Source organism: Coregonus lavaretus (assembly GCF_964263955.1).
Source record: "Coregonus lavaretus genome assembly, chromosome: 24".
Taxonomy (NCBI): Eukaryota; Metazoa; Chordata; class Actinopteri; order Salmoniformes; family Salmonidae; genus Coregonus; species Coregonus lavaretus.
Genome location: NC_140011.1, coordinates 21547626 through 21567785, shown reverse-complemented (window position 1 = coordinate 21567785; position 20160 = coordinate 21547626). Strand labels below are relative to the sequence as shown.

Sequence of the window (20160 nt, the reverse complement as noted above, 5' to 3'; positions counted from 1 at the left end):
CTCTAATTCTCTCTCTCTCCCTCCCCTCCCGGAGGACCTGAGCCCTAGGACCATGCCTCAGGACTACCTGGCCTGATGAATCCTTGCTGTCCCCAGTCCACCTGGTCGTGCTGCTGCACCAGTTTCCACCACTATGGAACCACTATGGAAACCCGACCGGACGTGCTACCTTGTCCCAGACCTGCTGTTTTCAACTCTCTCTACCGCACCTGCTATTTCAACCTCTAAATGCCCGGCTATGAAAAGCCAAATGACATTTACTCCTGATGTACTGACCTGTTGCAACCACTGTGATTATTATTTTACCCTGCTCGTCATCTATGAACATTTGAACATCTTGGAGAAAAATCTGGCCTTAATGGCCATGTACTGTTATAATCTCCACCCGGCACAGCCAGAAGGGGACTGGCCACCCCTCAGAGCCTGGTTCCTCTCTAGGTTTCTGCCTTTCTAGGGAGTTTTTCCTAGCCACCATGCTTCCACATCTGCATTGCTTGCTGTTTGGGGTTTTAGGCTGGGTTTCTGTACAGCACTTTGACATCCGCTGATGTAAAAAGGGCTTTATAAATAAAGGTGATTGATTGATTGACTAAACAACAACTGTCATGGAGCCCCAGACAGAGGGTGATTGACCGTCATCTTGAACTTCTTCCATTTTCTAATAATTGCGTCAACATTTGTTGCCTTCTCACCAAGCTGCTTGCCTATTGTCCTGTAGCCCATCCCAGCCTTGTGCAGGTCTACAATTTTATCCCTGATGTCCTTACACAGCTCTCTGGTCTTGGCCATTGTGGAGAGGTTGGAGTCTGTTTGATTGAGTGTGTGGACAGGTGACTTTTATACAGGTAACGAGTTCAAACAGGTGCAGTTAATACAGGTAATGAGTGGAGAACAGGAGGGCTTCTTAAAGAAAAACTAACATGTCTGTGAGAGCTGGAATTCTTACTGGTTGGTAGGTGATCAAATACTTATGTCATGCAATAAAATGCAAATTAATTACTTAAAAATCATACAATGTGATTTTCTGGATTTTTGTTTTAGATTCTGTCTCTCACAGTTGAAGTGTACCTATGATAAAAATTACAGACCTCTACATGCTTTGTAAGTAGGAAAACCTGCAAAATCGGCAGTGTATCAAATACTTGTTCTCCCCACTGTATATAGGCCCGTCTGAAGTTTGCCAATGAACATCTGAATGATTCAGAGGAGAACTGGGTGAAAGTGTTGTGGTCAGATGAGACCAAAACCGAGCTATTTGGCATCAACTCAACTCGCCGTGTTTGGAGGAGGAGAAATGCTGCCTATGGCCCTAAGAACACCATCCCCACCGTCAAAGATGGAGGTGGAAACATTATGCTTTGGGGGTGTTTTTCTGCTAAGGGGACAGGACAACTTCACCGCACCAAAGGGACGATGGACGGCGCCATGTACCGTCAAATCTTGGGTGAGAACCTCCTTCCCTCATCCAGGGCATTGAAGATGGGTCGTGGATGCGTATTCCAGCATGACAATGACCCAAAACACACGGCCAAGGCAACAAAGGAGTCGCTCAAGAAGAAGCACATTAAGGTCCTGGAGTGGCCTATCCAGACCTTAATCCCATAGAAAATCTGTGGAGGGAGCTGAAGGTTCGAGTTGCCAAACGTCAGCCTCGAAACCTTAATGACTTGGAGAAGATCTGCAAAGAGGAGTGGGACAAAATCCCTCCTGAGATGTGTGCAAACCTGGTAGCCAACTACAAGAAATGTAGTCTCCTGGCTCAAAGTAGAGGAGAGGTTGACAGTATCACTACTTGTCTTTGTGAGAGGTATTGAAAAGAAAGCACCACGCTGTCCGTTCAAACGACTAGCACACAGGTCAGACACCTATGCATACCCCTCTAGACATGCCAGCAGGGGTCTCTTCACAGTCCCCAAGTCCAGAACAGACTCTGGGAAAACGCACAGTACTACAGAGCCATAACTACACGGAACTCTATTCTACATCAAGTAACTCAAGCGAGCAGTAGAATCTGATTTTTTTTTTAAATAAAGATAAAACTACACCTTATGGAACAACGCGGACTGTGACGAGACACACACACACACACTAATATTGCTGTACTGGTAGAAGTGTTATAACAGGTTGTATAATGTACTGGGTTTTTTTTGTGACGTAATTGCCTTAATCTTGTTTTGACCACAGGAAGCAAATGGGGATCCTTAATAAATGCAAATAGACTTAAAAAAGCAGCACCTCCACAGTTGTCATAGCACTGATGGAGAAAATATGACAATCATTCAGGTTTTGCCCCTCTGCATAGTAAAATACCATGGGCAGCGTAGCAAGCCAATGCAATGATGTACTGATACTAGCAAAGACATTGGCGTCTCAGAGACATAGGGAAATGCATCACCTTCACTGTTGCGACATGTTAAAAGCCTCAACGTGAAAACAGGTTACAATGTTAAATAAAATTGTCACCGATTACATAATTCTATATCTCTGTACAATTTTATTTACATGATACAATTTTGCAGTAATGTTGAGTAACAAGATTATATGCGCGGTACATAAATATAAAGATGGTTTGTACAAACTTGCATAACTAAAATGGTTAAAACATACAGATATTAAAGTTAAATCTCACAGCCCTACAGAGCGAATAGCACTGAGCAGCCAGACCAAACAAAACAGAAAAACTAAAAGAATCTAGATCAACAAGAGTGAGTCCACTGGATTAGTTCTGACTGAGGAACACAAGCACTTACTTGCATACATACAAACATACACAATACTCATCCACCATCCATCCAAGTCTACTGGAAATGGCATACATCAGACACTTGTGTTTAATACATAGCATGTGACACGCACTCCACAATATATCAAAAATATATCAGCACACATATTAAAAATAAAAACAACTAACATAAAACGCAGAAGTGAAACATTGATCAAAAGATTAGTGGGCCTAACCCTTACAACTTCAGCAATCTGGTTCATTTAGGCTATTTGTCATTGATACAACAACCCATGCAAAACACCCCATATCCTCATGAAAACATGGATACGAGAAAAAAGAAAAAAAAAAGAGCACAGAATGGGCATCAACACTGTCACATGACCTGAGTGGCTGGATGAGGGAGGTCAAATGACCTTGATCTCAATGCAGGAAGTGAACGGTCTTCCGCCAATTTCCCTTCCAGCCATACAGAGGCAGCACCAAGTTCCCCCTTCAAATGAACATCACAGCATCAGACCTAAATACTTCTTTAGGAAATAATCTTTAACGGATACAAGTAAACCTAAGCAATGTTTTTTAGTGCAGCACACATTGCCGGAAGAATGAACCAGTGGAGCAGGCTTGTATGACACCCTAATATTCGGTTTGTTTAAGATGCATTTCTGATGAGTCAATAAGGTTGGAATAGAACACATCCATCCATCCTCCAAGTGTCTGGCTGCTTTCACCCTTCCTACTGGATGACCACTTAATTTCATAAGCTTCTCGAAGATGTTCTTTAGTAGACTAAAAAAATCAAGATTTTTTATTTTAAAGTCACTACTTCACATCTTATCTCACAATAGAGAAATGTGCTTGGAGGTCCTCCCCTGAACTGAGGCCCCATGCAGCACAGAAACAAACATGTCTGGTAGTACATATAAAACAGACTCCATGAGGACACCATGACACGTTATGAGATAAGTTGGGAAGGTCAAACAAACCCCCCCCCCCCCCACAGATGAGCAAGAACAGCCATTTGCAACATAAGCCAGCTGTGACCTGCCACTGCGGGAGTGATCCGGTCGGGGCTGTAACAGTGTCCCCCCCTCTTCTCAGAAAAATCTCAGCAATACATAAGACAGTCATAAAAGTAGTTAACACATCAGATCGCCTACTTGACAACAAATCAGACTCCCCCATAAACAGTAAGAATTAAGCCAGGTCCAGGCATCCCTGGAAAAGCATATGTCCTAGTCTGCAGTATTTTTTTTAGACATTTTTGTTCCTTCTCATTTAAAAAAAAATCGTAAGCACAGACACCGACGGAAAACAAAAGAAAAATGTGATCGTTCATGCATTGCAGAAAACTGGATCCCCCCCATACTGTAATTTAAAAAACTAGTCCATTAGAACGCAGGTCAAGAGCAAGTCCTTTTTTCTCTCTCCAATCACTCAGTGTTCTCAAGGTCAAAGTGAGAAAATGTCTTATATTCTCTGGATCTTGTCGGCCACCACCACAGGGTTCTCCTTGCGGATCTTGGCGGCGGCCTCTGCTTTGTAGTCGTATGGGCAGTTGTGCTTGTCTGAGTAACGGTGGAGTCCACAGAACAAGTTCCCACAGCGGCAGTCAAAACCTGGCAGATAAAAAAAAGGTACAGTGAGTCACACTAATAGACCTGGCTCATATCAACTCTGCACCGTGTATCAAACTCAAATCATAAAGGCACAGCCTTCTTGAGGTGTAACTGACTGAATAAGCAGTAATGTGTTGAGCAGTACTGGAACGTTTGTCCTCACCTGTAAGGCCAACCTTCTTGCGGCACATGAAGCACCTGTTCTTCTTCGGTTTGGGGGGTTCGGGTGATTTGGATTCGTTACTGCCGGCAGCACTGGGAGGGGAAGCTGAGGCGATGGGCTGAGTGACCACTGGAAAAATAGGGGAAAGCAAAATAAGACCTCAAAAATAATAAAAAATAAAAACAGGACAAGAGACTATTCACAACCACCTCCCATCACAGGCCTGTAACCACTCACAGGTGACCCCCCCCCCACCATGAGGCACTGAACACCCATTTGAGTCAGACACACACCAGGTTCTGCAAGCTCTGCTTTAGGCGAAGCTCCTTTCTCCTCACAGGAAATGCTCATCTCGGTCATCTGTTGTGTAACAGGAAGAGCTGCTGCTGCCCCACTACAGTGAGAGAAAGAGAATGAGAAGAGCTACAAATCTGTACTCCAAATCGGCCACTTCATACTAGCCATCTCATTCAGATGTAATGATCTAACAAACGTGGTGCGAGAAAAGTGACAGTCATTTGGTGTGGATTGGTCTTAAAGAATTGTCTCCATGGTCATTTCTAAGTAGCAACAGACACTCACCTGGCAGCGTCGGCATCAGCTTCAGCAGCAGCCGCGGCAGCACTATTCAAGGTGGCCTCAATTCTTTGGATGGCAGAGGCCTCCATTGTGGGGCTACTGGACACACTGCCACCTAAATGAGACAATACATGATCAGATTTACTAGGAGAAAAAGTAATGACCGCAAACCTGAGTCGTAAGGCATCTACTTCTCAAACAGATAAAAATGAACAAAAACAAATAACATTTTATGGAGGAATGGCAGATCTTACCCATTGCACTCAGGGGGCTCACTCCTCCATTGTTCTGTCTGGTTAGGTGGTCCTTATAGCAGACAGAGCACATGCCACTGGTCCTGGGGTTTCCAAAGAAACCACAGCCGGTAGCACAAAGCATGGGCGCTTGGCTCTGATTGGTCTCCTGTGCCATCTCTGCTGGGTGAATTGTCCTGGAGAAGCAAACAGAGACGCTCATTAGAGAGTGGGACGTGTGGGCTACAAACAGTCAGGCAGAATTTCATCCGTGTTCATCCGGGGGGTCATGTGTTTAATGACCTATGGCTAGTTGAGTCCCTTCTAATGTGATTCTATTACAGTTATTAGCCTATCATTTGACAAAATGTCTTAATAACATAACCAATTGTTAGTGAGACAAAGCTGTTTACGCATCAGACAACAGTACACAGATTACCGATAGAAGATACTGAACCCTCAACTGAAGAAGCAATATGCTATTCCAGCATTTTAATCTTGCTGGGCTGTCACGGCATCGCTGCAGCCTTGAGCTACTTGCCGCCATTCTAAATCACTTCCACATCATTCAGGTTCAACTGATTTGAACTCGCTCACCCTGTACATCAGGGTCAGAGTGGGTTTATTTTGAGCCACATTGAAATTTCTCAGGCTTTTGATAGCCTCGCTGTCTGCAGTTCAGTTTTTTTACAGCTTCATCCATTTAATCACCATCTGTTTCAAGTCACTTTTTCTGCAATGTGTTAATCAGGGGGGTCTAGGCCTAGTTAGAGTTTAAATCGAGATGGCATCGCCGGTGAGCTCATCACAGTCAATGTGCGGCTGCCTGCATTGTTGTTGTCAACACAAGGTCAACAGACAAGACAGGAGTCTTTAGACAGCTGGTGGGATGTGCAATTTTCAATCAAAGGCAAGAAACAACCAGTCCCTCTGGTTGCATCACTCACTATCACACCCAGAGACAAACAAAAGAGACGTATGAGCCTCGGCCCAACCCAGAGAATTCTGATCAGCTACCTGATTCCACATGAAACACAAAATTAAGCAGTCAGTTACCATTAGCCTAGCCATGGCCCAATATAATTTTCATGGGAAGAAAACTAAAAATCAAGAGCTGGGGGCGGGCCATAGAAATACTGAATTCTATTTCTATGGCAGTTGTATCAGTTTGAGAACCAATGGGCCCCACGCAAAAAAAAAAAAAGCCAACAGTACACTTCACGCTTTTTTGCGACATGCAGAGTTTCCCCGGAAAGGCACTGCAATCGCCCCATCACGTGTGCCTGCTGACTGCAGTGTTCTTCGACGTCCCATGCTTCGTTCTTAACCAAGTGGGAATTTACCACCATAGAGTTAAATAGGACTCTAGACGGATAAAACCCATTTTGGTATGGACATTGCCATTGAGGGCTTCCACCATTTTAAAGTAGTCAACTGGGTGGGACTGCCTATGGGTGAAGGAAGGATCACATGATTCCATCCAGGGTCATCCGAAGGGATCACCCAATTAATTATACTTGTGCGCAAACATAGCGAATTATTAGTGTGCATTTAAACGTACTCAATGACTGCTTGTTTTGTCACAAACTGATATAAAGTGAACTATTCAAATTTTAGCAACCAGGAAATGGCGAAGTGATTTCTGCACATTGCACCGTTAACTGCCGAAAAGGCTGTTATCAAGGTCATTTCCTTAGTAGGTGATGTCAGAGGTCACTATGTGGTAGTTCTGAGCGATTAGTGTTTTTTTGAAGTCGGTTCGGTTATTAGAAATTATCGCGTTTTCAATTTCGATAGTTATTTCTAAACATGCACTATGCATTTTGTGGGATGAATGTTGTGACCAAATAAAACAAAAAGTCCCATGATGGTAGTGACTGCCCATTACTGCTAATCACTTAACCATAATTTATTTACATAACTTTAATAAAATATTTCAGGTGTATATTACATTTAATGAATGTATTACTTCATTCCAAGTCACAATTTCATCTCTATAGAACTGCTGCCTATGCTGTCTGACAAAATCACTCTTACTAGTTCTTCAAAGTAAAAAAGGCAATTTTATGACTGGTGAATACCAACTAACAATTACTTAGATCATGTATTTTCAGGTTAAGATACCTGCAAAGCAACTGCTCTCTATTCCTCTCGATAGCGCGTCTTCGGTCTCCTTTCCATGTCTGCCCCACACAGACTGGACAAGTAGGCGCGCAATGGATTATGGTCAATGCAGTTAATTACCACGCTTTCTGCCCTAAACTATGTAGAATATTGGCCTGTTGGAAACTACAACTCCCTACTACATCGCAAAGGTCGGGCTACAGGTAAAACAAATTCAAAAAAATAAACACTGGCTGTTGTTGACAAGTATATCCAGTTCATATACATATTATTAATATTTAATTCAGTGATTGAAATTATGACCCATCCTCAGTAGCCTATTCCAGCAGGCTATTGGGGAAACAAGCACTTCTTATTGCGAAATCGCCTCACTATTCATGTTGAATAAATGTGTCTTAATTTGAACTAAGCAAGCTGCTAAATCGTTCAGTTTACATATTGCCTACATCTTGTTTATGCTACTGTAGACTATCTGAAATGAGATGTAGGCCTATCAGGGGCTATAGGCTGCCTGCCTTTATCTAAGCAAACTATGGCAACATTTTATTAGAATCATAAACCCAGATTTGAGTCTGTAGCCTATGCCTATTGAAATGACAAGTAAATCTCGCAAATGGGCACATAACAGCACAATTGCCATCCAAGTGTTTCTTGCTCAGAGATTGAGATCCTCTGTCCAACTTTCATCACTCAAACTCTCCTGTCAGATGTATGTATAGTTATGCACATGCTCAAAGGGGATTTATTTACAATTATAAACCTGGTTCGAGCCCTGAATGCTGAAAGCCGTGGTATATCAGACCATATACCACGGTTATGACAAAATATTACTTTTTACTGTTCTAATTATGTTGGTAACCAGTTTATAATAGCAATAAGAACCCCCGAGGGTTTGTGGTATATGGCCAATATACTACGGCTAAATCCAGGCACTTCGCGTTGCGTCGTGCTTAAGAACAGCCCTTAGCAGTGGATGATAATGATAGCAGTCAAGCGAGTTAAATAGACATCCATCGATGGAAAATGATCTGGCGAGATTAATAGGGGTGAATTATCTTTTCTCTTGTAACATACTCAAATTCCTTTATTACACCATGTCATAGCTTGCAATAATTATTATTTTGAGAAAACGCGAATTTTGCTTCTAACGTTGTTACAAGTTACTATGATATTCCTGCTCGATAATGAAACGGAAAAATCGTTTATTGTATAGATATGGCAACTCCTCTCTTGCTGCCAAAAAATTATTTGCCTAGTTTTCAGGCCTTTTCAGCGGGTTTTGAGTGGTCATTGGGCTAGAAATGTTGCTTTACCTGGCAACCCTGGATCTGACTACAGGCATCTCTTCTCTATCAGTTGAAGCAGCAGACTCAAACTAAACAACTTAGCTTGTGAACAAAACAAATCTAAATAGCCAAGAAACACGAGGCCATAGTGTCGCTTTGTCGACGTGAGTAAATTAGACCAACTTCTATGCCTGTGCGCAGCGCCTCCAAAAAATGAATCTATCAGCACTTCACTCACAACTCTACTGCCAGGAAGTGTTGCAGCGTGAGGTGGGATATAGGATTCATATTTCTTTGTGCGATTAGCAACTAGGAAGCAAAAACAGCAAATATACTTTGAAAACAGCCATTGCAGCATTTTTCTAATACAAATTGCAACTCGCACGTGCTCATACCTAACTTTTTATTCGCGAATGTAATGCTCGCATTATAGAGACCTGCAAATTGACCACCCGCCAATGTGCATTGGCTGGTGAAATAGACACTTTTACCCGCCAATACCTAAATATACCCTAATTTGGCAGGTGCTAATTTTATGCCCTGCTAGACATATTCTAAACTAACTCTAACTAGGCCACTCAGTAATGTTCAATGTCATCTTGGTAAGCACCTCCAGCGTATATTTGGCCTTGTGTTTTAGGTTATTGTCCTGCTGAAAGGTGAATTTGTCTCCCACTGTCTGTGGGAAAGCAGTTAGAACCAGGGAATCCTCTAAGATTTTGCCTGTGCTTGGCTCGATTCAGTTTCTTTTTTTTTTTTTTATCCTAAAAAAGAAATAAATTATAAATCCCTAGTCCATGTCGATGACAAGCATAGCCATAACATGATGCAGCCACCCCCATGTTTGAAAATATTAAGAGTGGTACTCGCTTTGTATTCAGGACAAAGTTAATTTATTTTCCACATTATGCAAGCCATTGGAAAACCTCCCTGGTCTTTGTGGTTGAATCTGGGAAATTCACTGCTCAACTGAGGGACCTTACATATAATTGTATGTGTGGGGTACAGAGATAAGGTAGTCATTTAAAAATCATATGAAACACTTATTGCACAGATGAGTCCATGCAACTTGTGACTTGTTAAGCAAACAACTTATTTAGGCTGGCAATAAAAGGGGTTGAATACTTACTGAAATGTCAGCTTTTCATGAGTAAATTTGTAAACATAAAAAAAACCAAAAAACATTCCACTTTGACATTATGGGGTATTGTGTGTAGGCCAGTGACACAATTTAATCAATTTTAAATTCAGGCTGTAACCACAAAATGTGGAAGAAGTCAGGGGGTGTGAATACACGTCCCATTACGGCATCTGAGCACACGGGCAGCGCCATTGCGGCCATCTCCAATTTGAAGTAGTCCATTTTCTACTACTTCAGAGTTGGCAAACAAACTGAAAGGGTGCATACTGCCAGCTAGAGTGTTAGAACAGGTATAAAGCCAAGGCTGGCGATTTACTGCCACCTATTGTTATAGAATGTTTGCTCACAAGTATAATTCCTTGGCTGATCCGTCTTCACCCATAGGAAGGCCCACCCAGTTGGCTACTTTAACATGGTGGAAGCCCTCAATGGCAGTGCCAGAACAGGTTTTATCCCTCTAGAGTCCTCTAACTCTGGTGGTAAATTCCCACCACACTTGGTTACAAACGCACTGACTCACATGGACAGGAGTATTGGCTTTTGCCTGTCACAAGCAAGGTTGACACACTGATCTCAAACAACCTGACTATTTATAGGCAACCCTGGAAGGCCCACTAAGGTTTGGTTACATCACACAAAGCCTGCTCACACAGCGGGACTGTGCATTGATTGTTTATTTATATTGGAACGAAAGTAGGGCGCTTAAAGTTTGAATGCACTATATTACAATATTTAGCTACATACCAGCCGTGTGGGCGGACTGGAGCTCCGACGTAACATAAAATGAGGCATCGTCAGCACCCAAAAGAATAGCATGCAATTACACACTACATTCAAAACAACTTGGAAATCTAGGGGGAAAAAAGTGCTCCTACTGGGAAAACCCGTTTTGAACGGTCATCCAACTTCCGACCTGAAGTTCATTAACGTCATGAACAACGCGGCATAATTGTGGGTTATTCGTTGTGTGCTGAAAATCAGTAGTTTGATCAAATGTGACGTCGGCGCTCCAGTCCGCCCACACGAGTGGCCGCTCAACGCCATTGTAAATCGTGGAGTTGGCTAGCTGCATACCTACAAGCTGCAAAGCCACATGCCTCGATAGGAAATGTGGTGTTAGCTGATAAGCAAATAGTCCCATGATGTAACTATAAATGATATACAAAATATATATATTATAGGAAAAACATGAAGGAATCCCCCCCAACGTTACTTAGGGTCCAATGACAAGGTTTACTTTATATCGAAACAACGTTAGCCACTGACAACGTTAGACAAACTATAATGCATTTCAACATATATTTAATAAATTCCTCCAAACAGACTGGCGAGCAAGCTGGAACGAAAGCTCAGGCCAACGATTCAGACATTGCACCCATTGGAGGCCTCGGCTGCTCTGTAAATCCACTGAGTCATGCTAGTTAACGTTAGCTAGCGAAGATTGTCATTCCGACATCTAGCTAGGTAGCTAACGTACTGTACTCGATAGTTTTATTGATATCACAGCGTTGTTTCCTAACTGCACATGACATGATCATATTGCAGTAGCTAACTAGCTAATGATCAATAATATGATTCAATAATATATCAAACGTTAGGTAGCGAAATGTGGTTAATCGCAAATCACGATTATTAGCTAGCTAACGTTAGCACGTTGTCATGTCTTTGTTCCTGCCAGACTCTTCCTGTTTTGGCAGTTCAAAATGAGCAAATAATTTCGGTACACCAATAACTAGTTACCTACATCTGTAGCTTACGTTAACTAAAACAGATGCCCATTCCAACAGACGTTGGTTGCTACCTACGTTAACCAAGTAAAATATTCGAGGTTGAGGTTGCCTCGCCGAGGGCTCGGGTCGAGATGATCCGCACATCACACACTCGTCAACCTAACGTAACGTTAGTGATCTAAGTTAATCATCATCAACCACGCTGATCGAACTCAGATGGTTGTCGTTTTAGGTAGCTAGTTAACGTTAGTTAGCTGGCCAGTTCTGGGATTGTTTTCCGCGGTGAAAATGTTCTGACTTTTCCCCCGAATAAAAAGATAGCTATACATGACACTAACTACCTAGCCCTTTTCATTTCGTGGACAAAAACAGCTAGCTAATTAGGTAACGTTAGGTAGCCAGCCGTTTGCCCTCATTACTTCACCATAAAGTAATTAAACGGATTAAAATAGCTTCGACTGACCTGTATAGTTAGGTTATTTTACATTAGCTAGTAAAAGTAAAAACTGACTAGTTCTAACGTTAGCCAATACATTTTCGATATCCTTTTTCACACTCACAGTAAACAACTGTTAGACAGCTACAGTAGCTAACATTGGCAGGCAAATACTTTTAAAGGCATTTCACTTACCTTATTATCGGTGTAGCTTAATTTAATCAGAGGGTTCTTGCTCTGTAGTGCCGGGTCATTCGGTGTAAGAAAAGTCCTGGCAGACTCTCCGTTTCCCGTTTCTGAGATACTAAGGCTCCGTCAGCGTTGACTCCCACCAGCTGGCTAGCCTAGCTAATGTTTTCCATCGCTTGAGCGTTTGTTGCCTTCTTTAGTAAGAGGAGTGGAAAAACACGTCATGGAAGATAGCGACCCCATGGTTGGAGGAGGGTAGGGGCACCCATTTTCGGTCGTCGCTCTAATTTTAACACATACGGGACAAGCGTTAGCTACAATGCAACCATTTTGAAGACCGTTAGCGGATGTTTTGGAAATCAGTGAATTTGAGCAGTCAACGCCCCAAACAAGCATCGCTAATCATCTGTCATCGTTTTTGCATCATTCGTGGCTTGGACACGGTGTACCAACAAAACACCGGAGTAAACAATGACTGTATATTAGGGAAGTAAATAATGTCGAACTTGAGTAATACCTTGTTTACGTTACACAATGTCATACTAATGTTAGCACTGACTAGTAAATAAAATAATATTGGGTAACGTCTATGCTGATTTAATTTCAGTACTGGCATTGATCAGTCATTTGAAACTACATGTTGAACAAGATAAGAACACCAGAAAAGGAAAAAGCACAAGACAATTTAAAATATGAGGGTTATCAGGGCCCTAGCATTTTGGGGGCCCTAAACGAGAGAGAACATTTGTGCAGTTTTACAGCTAATTTCCTGTAATCCTATCCATTTTGCCATTGGGCGGAGATACATATTTTCAGTTTTAAAGCAAATTTCCTGCAATTCTACACATTTTGATTGGTAAATGAGTGTGTCACAGAGGCTCGCCACACTGCCAAAGCTGACTCTCTTTGCTCTGTTCTCATCCTCATAGATCATCCGCTGCCTTCGACACTGTGAACCTTCAGATCCTCCTCTCCAACCTTTCAGGGCTGGGTGTCTCAGGCTCTGCACACTCTTGGATTGCATCCTACCTGGCAGGCCGCTACCTACCAGGTGATGTGGAGAGGATCTGTGTCTGCATCAAGTACTCGCACTACTGGTGTCCCTGATGGCTCGGTTCTAGGCCCTCTCCTCTTCTCTCTATACACCAAGTCACTCGGCTCCGTCATATCCTCACATCAGGGATGGGCAACTTTGATGGGGTGGGGGCCACAAAAAATCTAAACTCATCATGAGGGGCTGCAGTTGCTCACGGGTCTGCGTACCCAGATCCATTCCCCACACATTCCGAGCAAAACATTTGTGGCCCCCCTCTTGACAGCAGATTAAAAAATTAAATACATTGTGCAATCTACACATTTTGTCATGGGGCGGAGAGAAGACTTTGCAATTTTATAACTAATTTAATGTAAATCTACTCATTTTGCCACGGGCGGAGAGGAAAATGAGCTGTTTTACAGCACATTTTCTGCCTTTCTACACATTTTGCCATAGGGTGGCGAGAAATGTTTGCAGTTTTTAATATTATATCTGAGTGAGACTGACTAACAGAATCAAATGGGGGCCCCCCGGCAGGTAATTTGACTATGATAAGTTTAGATAGCTGGCAGCTCAACTAATTTAGAAATCAAAAATGTTTGAGCTGACATGGTCTAATTGACTGACTATCAGTGACTGACATAACAGAAAAACTGCTGATGCAGAACAACATTTCCAAATTGCACCGTGTGTATTCTACTATTCTTACTCGCAACAGTAAGTTGAAACCCAGACTGAGTTCTTAAAAAATAAAATAAAAAGGGGGGTGGTCCACGGGCCACCAGTTGCCCATCCCTGCCTCACACGGTCTGTCCTATCATTGCGATGCAGATGACAACTACCTTTCTCCTTCTGAGAAACCCAGGTGGCGACACGCATCTCTGCATGCTGGCTGATATCTCAGCTTGAACGTCTGCCCACCACCTCATCAAGATGGAGCCTGCCCACTCCAAGACCTCTCCATCACAGTTAACAACTCCACGGTGTCCCCCTCCTAGAGTGCAAAGAACCTTGGCGTGACCTTGGACAACACCCTGTCGTTCTCTGGAAACATCAAAGCAGTGACTCGTTCCTGCAGGTTCATGCTCTACAACATTCGTAGAGTACGACCCTACCGCACACAGAAAGCGGCGCAGGTCCGAATCTCCCGTCTGGACTACTGCAACTCGCTGTTGGCTGGGCTCCCCGCTTGTGCAATCAAACCCCTGCAATTTATCCAGAATGCTGCAGCACACCTGGTGTTCAACCTTCCCAAGTTCTCCCATGTCACCCTGCTCCTCCGCACACTCCACTGGCTTCCAGTCAAAGCTCACATCCATTACAAGACCATGGTACTTGCCTACGGAGCAGCAAGAGGAACTGCCCCTCCTTACCGCCAGGCTATGCTCAAACCCTACACCCCAACCCGAGCACTCCGTTCTGCCACCTCTGATCTCTTTGCCCCCCCACCCCTCTGGTTTTTAGACAAAAGGTAACCAAGTTGATCAAGAGACCATTGATACAATGGGAGGGGGTGAGGGAAAAGCTTGGTGATTTCAGTATCTGATGTCCTAAGCACTCAGCAAAAAACCATTAGCTAACATACTAACATGTATTAAAAATAATCCAGAAATGTTTCTTGCCATGCTGACAGCTAGATGTCACTGAAATGTAAAATGAATCCATTATTATTTTGTTTGACCCTAAATGTAACAGTGCTTGTGCGGCAGGTAGCTAAGCGGTTAGAGCGCTGGGACGGTAACCGAAAGGTTGCTTGTTCGAATCCCCAAGCCGGCAAGGTGGAAAAATCTGCTGTTCTGCCCTTGAGCAAGGCAACAGCTGCTCCCGAGCGCCGATGACATGGACCTCGATTAAGGCAGCCCTCCGCACCACTCTGATTCAGAGGGGTCGGGTTAAATGCGTTATACACATTTCGGTTTAATGCATTGTTGTGCAACTGACTAGGTATACCTTTCCACACTTGCATCTAAACAATTGACAATACATTTTTCTTAGTCATACATTTACAGAAAACATTTATTTGAACAGTACAAACAAAATATCTATTAATTTGAAGAGTATATAAAAATAAACAAATAATTTGTGCAAATCTGTAGGGCGAACAACGGCAAAATAAAGAACTGATTGTGCCTTTAATTTTTTTCTGTCAAACCAAAAATGATGGCACTAGATGGCAGAGCTCAGAAAAGCGTTAACTGGTGATTTCACTATTTGACCATGCGGCGTCTGGTGAAGGCCTTCTCATCCCACTTGTGGGGGGGCAGCATGTGAGGTCCGTTATGGACACACAGGACGGTCATCTCATCTGCATACTGGAGGTTCTGCAGGAGCTGGAAAGAGAGAAACACACACATTAATCCAGAACACAGACACACACTGGGTGCATTCGAGCAGATCTATTTTGTCTAGTCGGTGACCATCATTCAGGGATGCAAATGAAAGGGACATGAGACTTCTTTCTAATCATTGAATCGTACACACACGTTTGTGAGTGTGTGATATCGGGGTATAGAAAGTTTTCCAGCATTTTTTAAGAAAAACTTTTATAAAACAGTAGCAGCTACTGTATGTTGACATTGCCATGTTGATCGGAGCCTTGCTATCAGAAAACCACTACTGTGTCTCTCTTTCGGCCAGTCGCAGATGCACCTCCCTCTAGGGATGGGCATGAGTACACGAGTACTCAAACGGATGTCAAAACTCTATCTTTAACCAGAGATCAACAATTTGTCTTGAAGACAACATTAATTTGCTTTGACTCTAGTGTTCCATTTGTACATGCACTTTTGCAGGGCACAGCAAAAAAGAAACAAAGCCAAGCATCACACAGTTCTTCTCCCTAAATTCCCTTTCGCGTCTCACTCAATTGCGTTCCTACCGCTCCTTCTACACATGCGTGCTGAGTGTGCACACAAGCTCCCGTTAGGCCTACAGAAATAAATGCCTATAAAAACATATCTAATTCCTTGCCAAATGCCAGTTTTATCACACATTCAAAACGGACTGGTTGATTGATGTAAAGAAATATGTGTTCCAACAACGAGCTGCAGTTTTGGAATAATTGCGTCCCGTCTATTTTCCGCTTAGGCTACTTTTCTAAATGGCACTAGCAGTTCGCATTGATTAGCCTAGGCTATAACCCCCCTTAACATCACACTGAAAATATGCAAAAACATTAGTTTAATAAAGACAGAGCGTATTTTCATCAGCCTCATTAAGCCTAGGCCTACTCACCAAACAGATTCCGTGGCTGTAATTCATCCCCATGCAGTGAAAATCCCAAAGTACAGGCAGAATAAATTAAATCACTCGTTGAGAATAACTTCCAAATGTGAGATGCGCAGCGCATCACAAAAATATTCTGTTCCATTTTTGTCCTGTTATATATATTTTTAAACTATAAAATAGGTGTCTTGACTGTGATAAGGGCTCGGGAAATAATAGCGCCTTGTCTGCTAAATTAACAAAACAAGGCTATGCCATTGCACAACCATAGGCTTTTACAAGCAAGTGCCATTGCTGAGGTTACTGCCTTTTTGAAGATTATGTTCTACGATATAATATAGTTGATATTACGGTTTCAATAAATGTATCTTAAATGGCACTTGTTTTTTTATTGACTGAATATATATGGGGCAATTTAGCAATTAGGATTAATTATCTGTAATGGTTATGATAAATTAGGAATTGTTGCACACTGTTGGCATATAGATAAATGCACACATTTTTTCCAGTGAGGGCCTTGTGTCTAAAAGTAGCAGTTTTTTAAAAATTGAGTACTCAAAAAAGTACTCGCAGTAAGAAAATACCTCCCTAGACTTCACTCAATTTTCGTCTAGTCTACAGTCCGCTTCTTTAGCCTTACTACTCGAACACACCCACTAAACAGTAAGTCACCACCTATGCAATGTGACACTTACCTTGGGTGTGATGAAAAAGTACTGGGAGGTAGTCTCCTTGCAGGCTGTCCGTACCACAATGTCAAAGACTCTCCTCTCATTGACCGGGTCCATACCCTGGTTGGAATAGGAAGAAAAAGCCTGTGTGAATACAGTCTGGATGTTTAAGTGATTTTACCACTCTTAGCGGCCAGTTGGTGTTAGGGCTGGGAATTGCCAGGGACCTCACGATATGATCACGATACTTAGGTGCCGATACGTATGTATTGCGATTCTATATGTATTGTGATTCGATACTGTGATTATATTGCAATTCGATGTCCCAAACATATTGCTCACCATGTCTGCTGCAGAGGGACAAGAAAGAGTCATGAGAAAACCAGTTTAGATCAGTCATGGAAATAAAAGTGCTGAAAACTAATTGGCTTCCTTTTTAAAAAGATGGAAAACAAAGTTATGAGTTTTGGTGCAGGTACAGCCAACTAGCGCAAAAATAATATAGCGATATTGTCAAAACAATACAGTCAAAAATAATATCCCAATATGCAACTGTATCGATTTTTCCCCCATCACTAGTTGGTGTGTGTGTATGTGTATTACATACCTGGTTGATCTCGTCCACCACTCGGAAAGGGCAGCGGTTGAGCTCTTGCAGGGCCATGAGGTAGAGCATGGTGGAAACACTGCGTTCCCCCCCACTCTGGTGGTGTGCTGTGAGCTCGTGGAGCTGTGTGCTGCTGCGGAACTTCACCCGGATGCGGATCCCGTACTTATCATATTCCTCCTGCAGGGGACAGGCACCAGTCACAGACGGAACTCTACTACTGCTACTAGAGCTCCCACCAGGGCAGAACGACTGCCCCCTCTCATTGAAGCCACAGAAGTTCAAGGCCGACCGCAGGGTTTTAAAGAAAAACTTTAATGGCAGCCCGCGGGATAACTATTTAAATAATAAAATAAATACTATTTTTCGTTGTTGGACATAAAAGACTAAAACCACCAGGATATCAGCTCAGTGATTTTAATTTAGGAAATGTGTTCCCAAGTATTCCCACGCATAAATAGAGAGGCATATGTGATCGTATCCCAAATGTAATCAAGGTTTGAAATGATGTTTTACGTCAAATGCTATATCTGTTTGGGCTTCTTAAGGTCAATTTTCAGTGTACAAATTATTTCCCCCCCGGCAATCCACTCAAGATAAAAAAAAAAGGCTGAATGTAGTTGGGGACACCTGATATACAGGGTAAACCAGCAAGTCAAATTCAAGGACTTTCAAGTACTTTTTCAAGCACTAATACTTATTTCCAAGGACCATTAATTTGTAATAGTTCCTATTATGCAATTGCTTCTAGTCGCCACCAGATGGCAGTATACCGCCACAACCTCATGGGAAAAAAACAACTAACTTACTATTCATCACTACCTTACAAGTTCTACTCAATAATACCTCTTTCACTACCTGTTTACTACATACAGGAGTGGTAAGTCAGTACTGATTACTTATTTCCTCATATGAACTGTACCTCAGTAAGATCTTTGAAAATGTTCCATGTTGCGTTTATATATTTTTGTTCAGTGTACATGATAATAATATTACATTGTCCTTATATTTCACTAAATGTTATGTCCCACAGGTTTTCCAAACAAATAATGACATGAAAGTGAATTCTGACAGTGTAAAAGGCCCTTAGTTGACTCTAAAATGTTGTATTCTATACCCATTTGAAGAGAAACAAGTTATTGTGTTCACTCAGGGGACCCTATTTAAAATTTTAGAGGACCCCACATGGGTCCCCAACCCCAAGTTTGGGAACCACTGTACTACTAACCTCTCTCCCTGCTTGCTTCAATGCTTCCTCTCTCTGTGTATCTCCTTTGCAGCCTGACTCACCACTGTCTGTCTCACTACTCTCTGTAAAGAATAGGTATTTTGTTATGAGAACTTATAGTAGCCCATCTTTTGATTATAGCGAGCTTAATTTCAGTCAACTGGTCCTGCTGAGGTCTGGCTCCGTTCAACGTTAGCTTCTAACTTCATCCTTCTAGCCAGCTAGTTGACACGGCAGGAGTCGAGGGATTGAAAAAATAAATTAAAAAATCCCACTGTCAGCAGCGTCTCTCTGCCACTAGGTCTGGGCTGAGGTAGTTAGCTTCACCTCTCGGCCTATGTCGTGGGCGGAGTTTCCCGTTGGACTGAGTGGTGAATGAATGCGCGGCTAACAAGGCTAATCCGAGGAAGCAGGTGAACATAACAAGCATACATGAATCATTCATGATTCCACTCGTTCGCAGTGGTAGGCGCGATTAGAACTCAGATCAAGAAGCCTTCTGAGCATTGATAAACTCGGGGAACGCAATAAGTGAGTAAACGCTATTTCACAAATAAAGAGGTGTGTAAAACAGCGTTTACCGTCCACTAGATCCCTGGTTGGGTCTGGCAAAACCCATTCATAAACATCAATATCCTGCCAGAATTTAATCTACATTTGCCCGGCATTTTAGCTATCGATACGACGTTTGGCGCCGCCTAAATCAGTCAGTTCTGTACCTGCCTGGCTGAGTGGCATTGTGGGTGGAATGAGCGATCTCGCCTGGCATCCAGAGCGCGAAACACGCGAGTGAATAAAACTCTCTAGTTTGACTGGAAATTAATTTGCAAGACCAATATATTTTTCTAATATTTTTAATATTAACACATTATTTGATCATTTTCTGTTCTCATTTTAATTCAAGTACTTTTCAAGTGATTTTCAAGGTATTCCAGTACTTGAATTTCAGAGTGCCAAATTCAAGTACTTTAAGCACCTTGTGCGAACAGGTTGTGTGGCATGCTTACCTCATTCTCTGAGTGCAGATCCACCTCCCCGGCACACTGCATGGAGCGGAAGAAATCACTGAACTTGTCATTGATCTGCTCTACCAGTTGCTTCAGAGGGTTCAGCCAGCGCTCCTTAGCCTGTCAACAGAGAGAGGGAGAAGGACTCAGGAAGGAAACATCGC

At 42.6% G+C, this 20160-nt stretch overlaps 1 protein-coding gene and 1 pseudogene across 3 annotated transcripts in view; both read right to left on the bottom strand.

Annotated features, from left to right (window-relative positions):
* Nucleotides 1-2474: 2474 nt before the first annotated feature.
* LOC311100317 (AN1-type zinc finger protein 5-like) lies at nucleotides 2475-12410 on the bottom strand (annotated as a pseudogene). Its single transcript, XR_014615718.1, has 6 exons — nucleotides 12229-12410; nucleotides 5338-5513; nucleotides 5087-5198; nucleotides 4798-4898; nucleotides 4505-4633; nucleotides 2475-4341 (listed from the first exon to the last, which is right to left on the bottom strand). The product of XR_014615718.1 is annotated as an AN1-type zinc finger protein 5-like (transcript).
* A 2841-nt stretch (nucleotides 12411-15251) lies between these two features.
* The window catches only part of LOC311100316 (structural maintenance of chromosomes protein 5-like), a 38115-nt gene continuing 33206 nt past the window's right edge, over nucleotides 15252-20160 (bottom strand). For both annotated transcript variants that reach the window (XM_084141186.1, XM_084141185.1), the window contains exons 21-24: nucleotides 19997-20116; nucleotides 17762-17941; nucleotides 17179-17274; nucleotides 15252-15588 (exon numbers count right to left, since the gene is read on the bottom strand). In XM_084141186.1, the coding sequence (XP_083997312.1) occupies nucleotides 15466-15588; nucleotides 17179-17274; nucleotides 17762-17941; nucleotides 19997-20116 (519 nt within the window). In that variant the 3' untranslated portion in view covers nucleotides 15252-15465. The remainder of the gene's footprint in view (nucleotides 15589-17178; nucleotides 17275-17761; nucleotides 17942-19996; nucleotides 20117-20160) is intronic.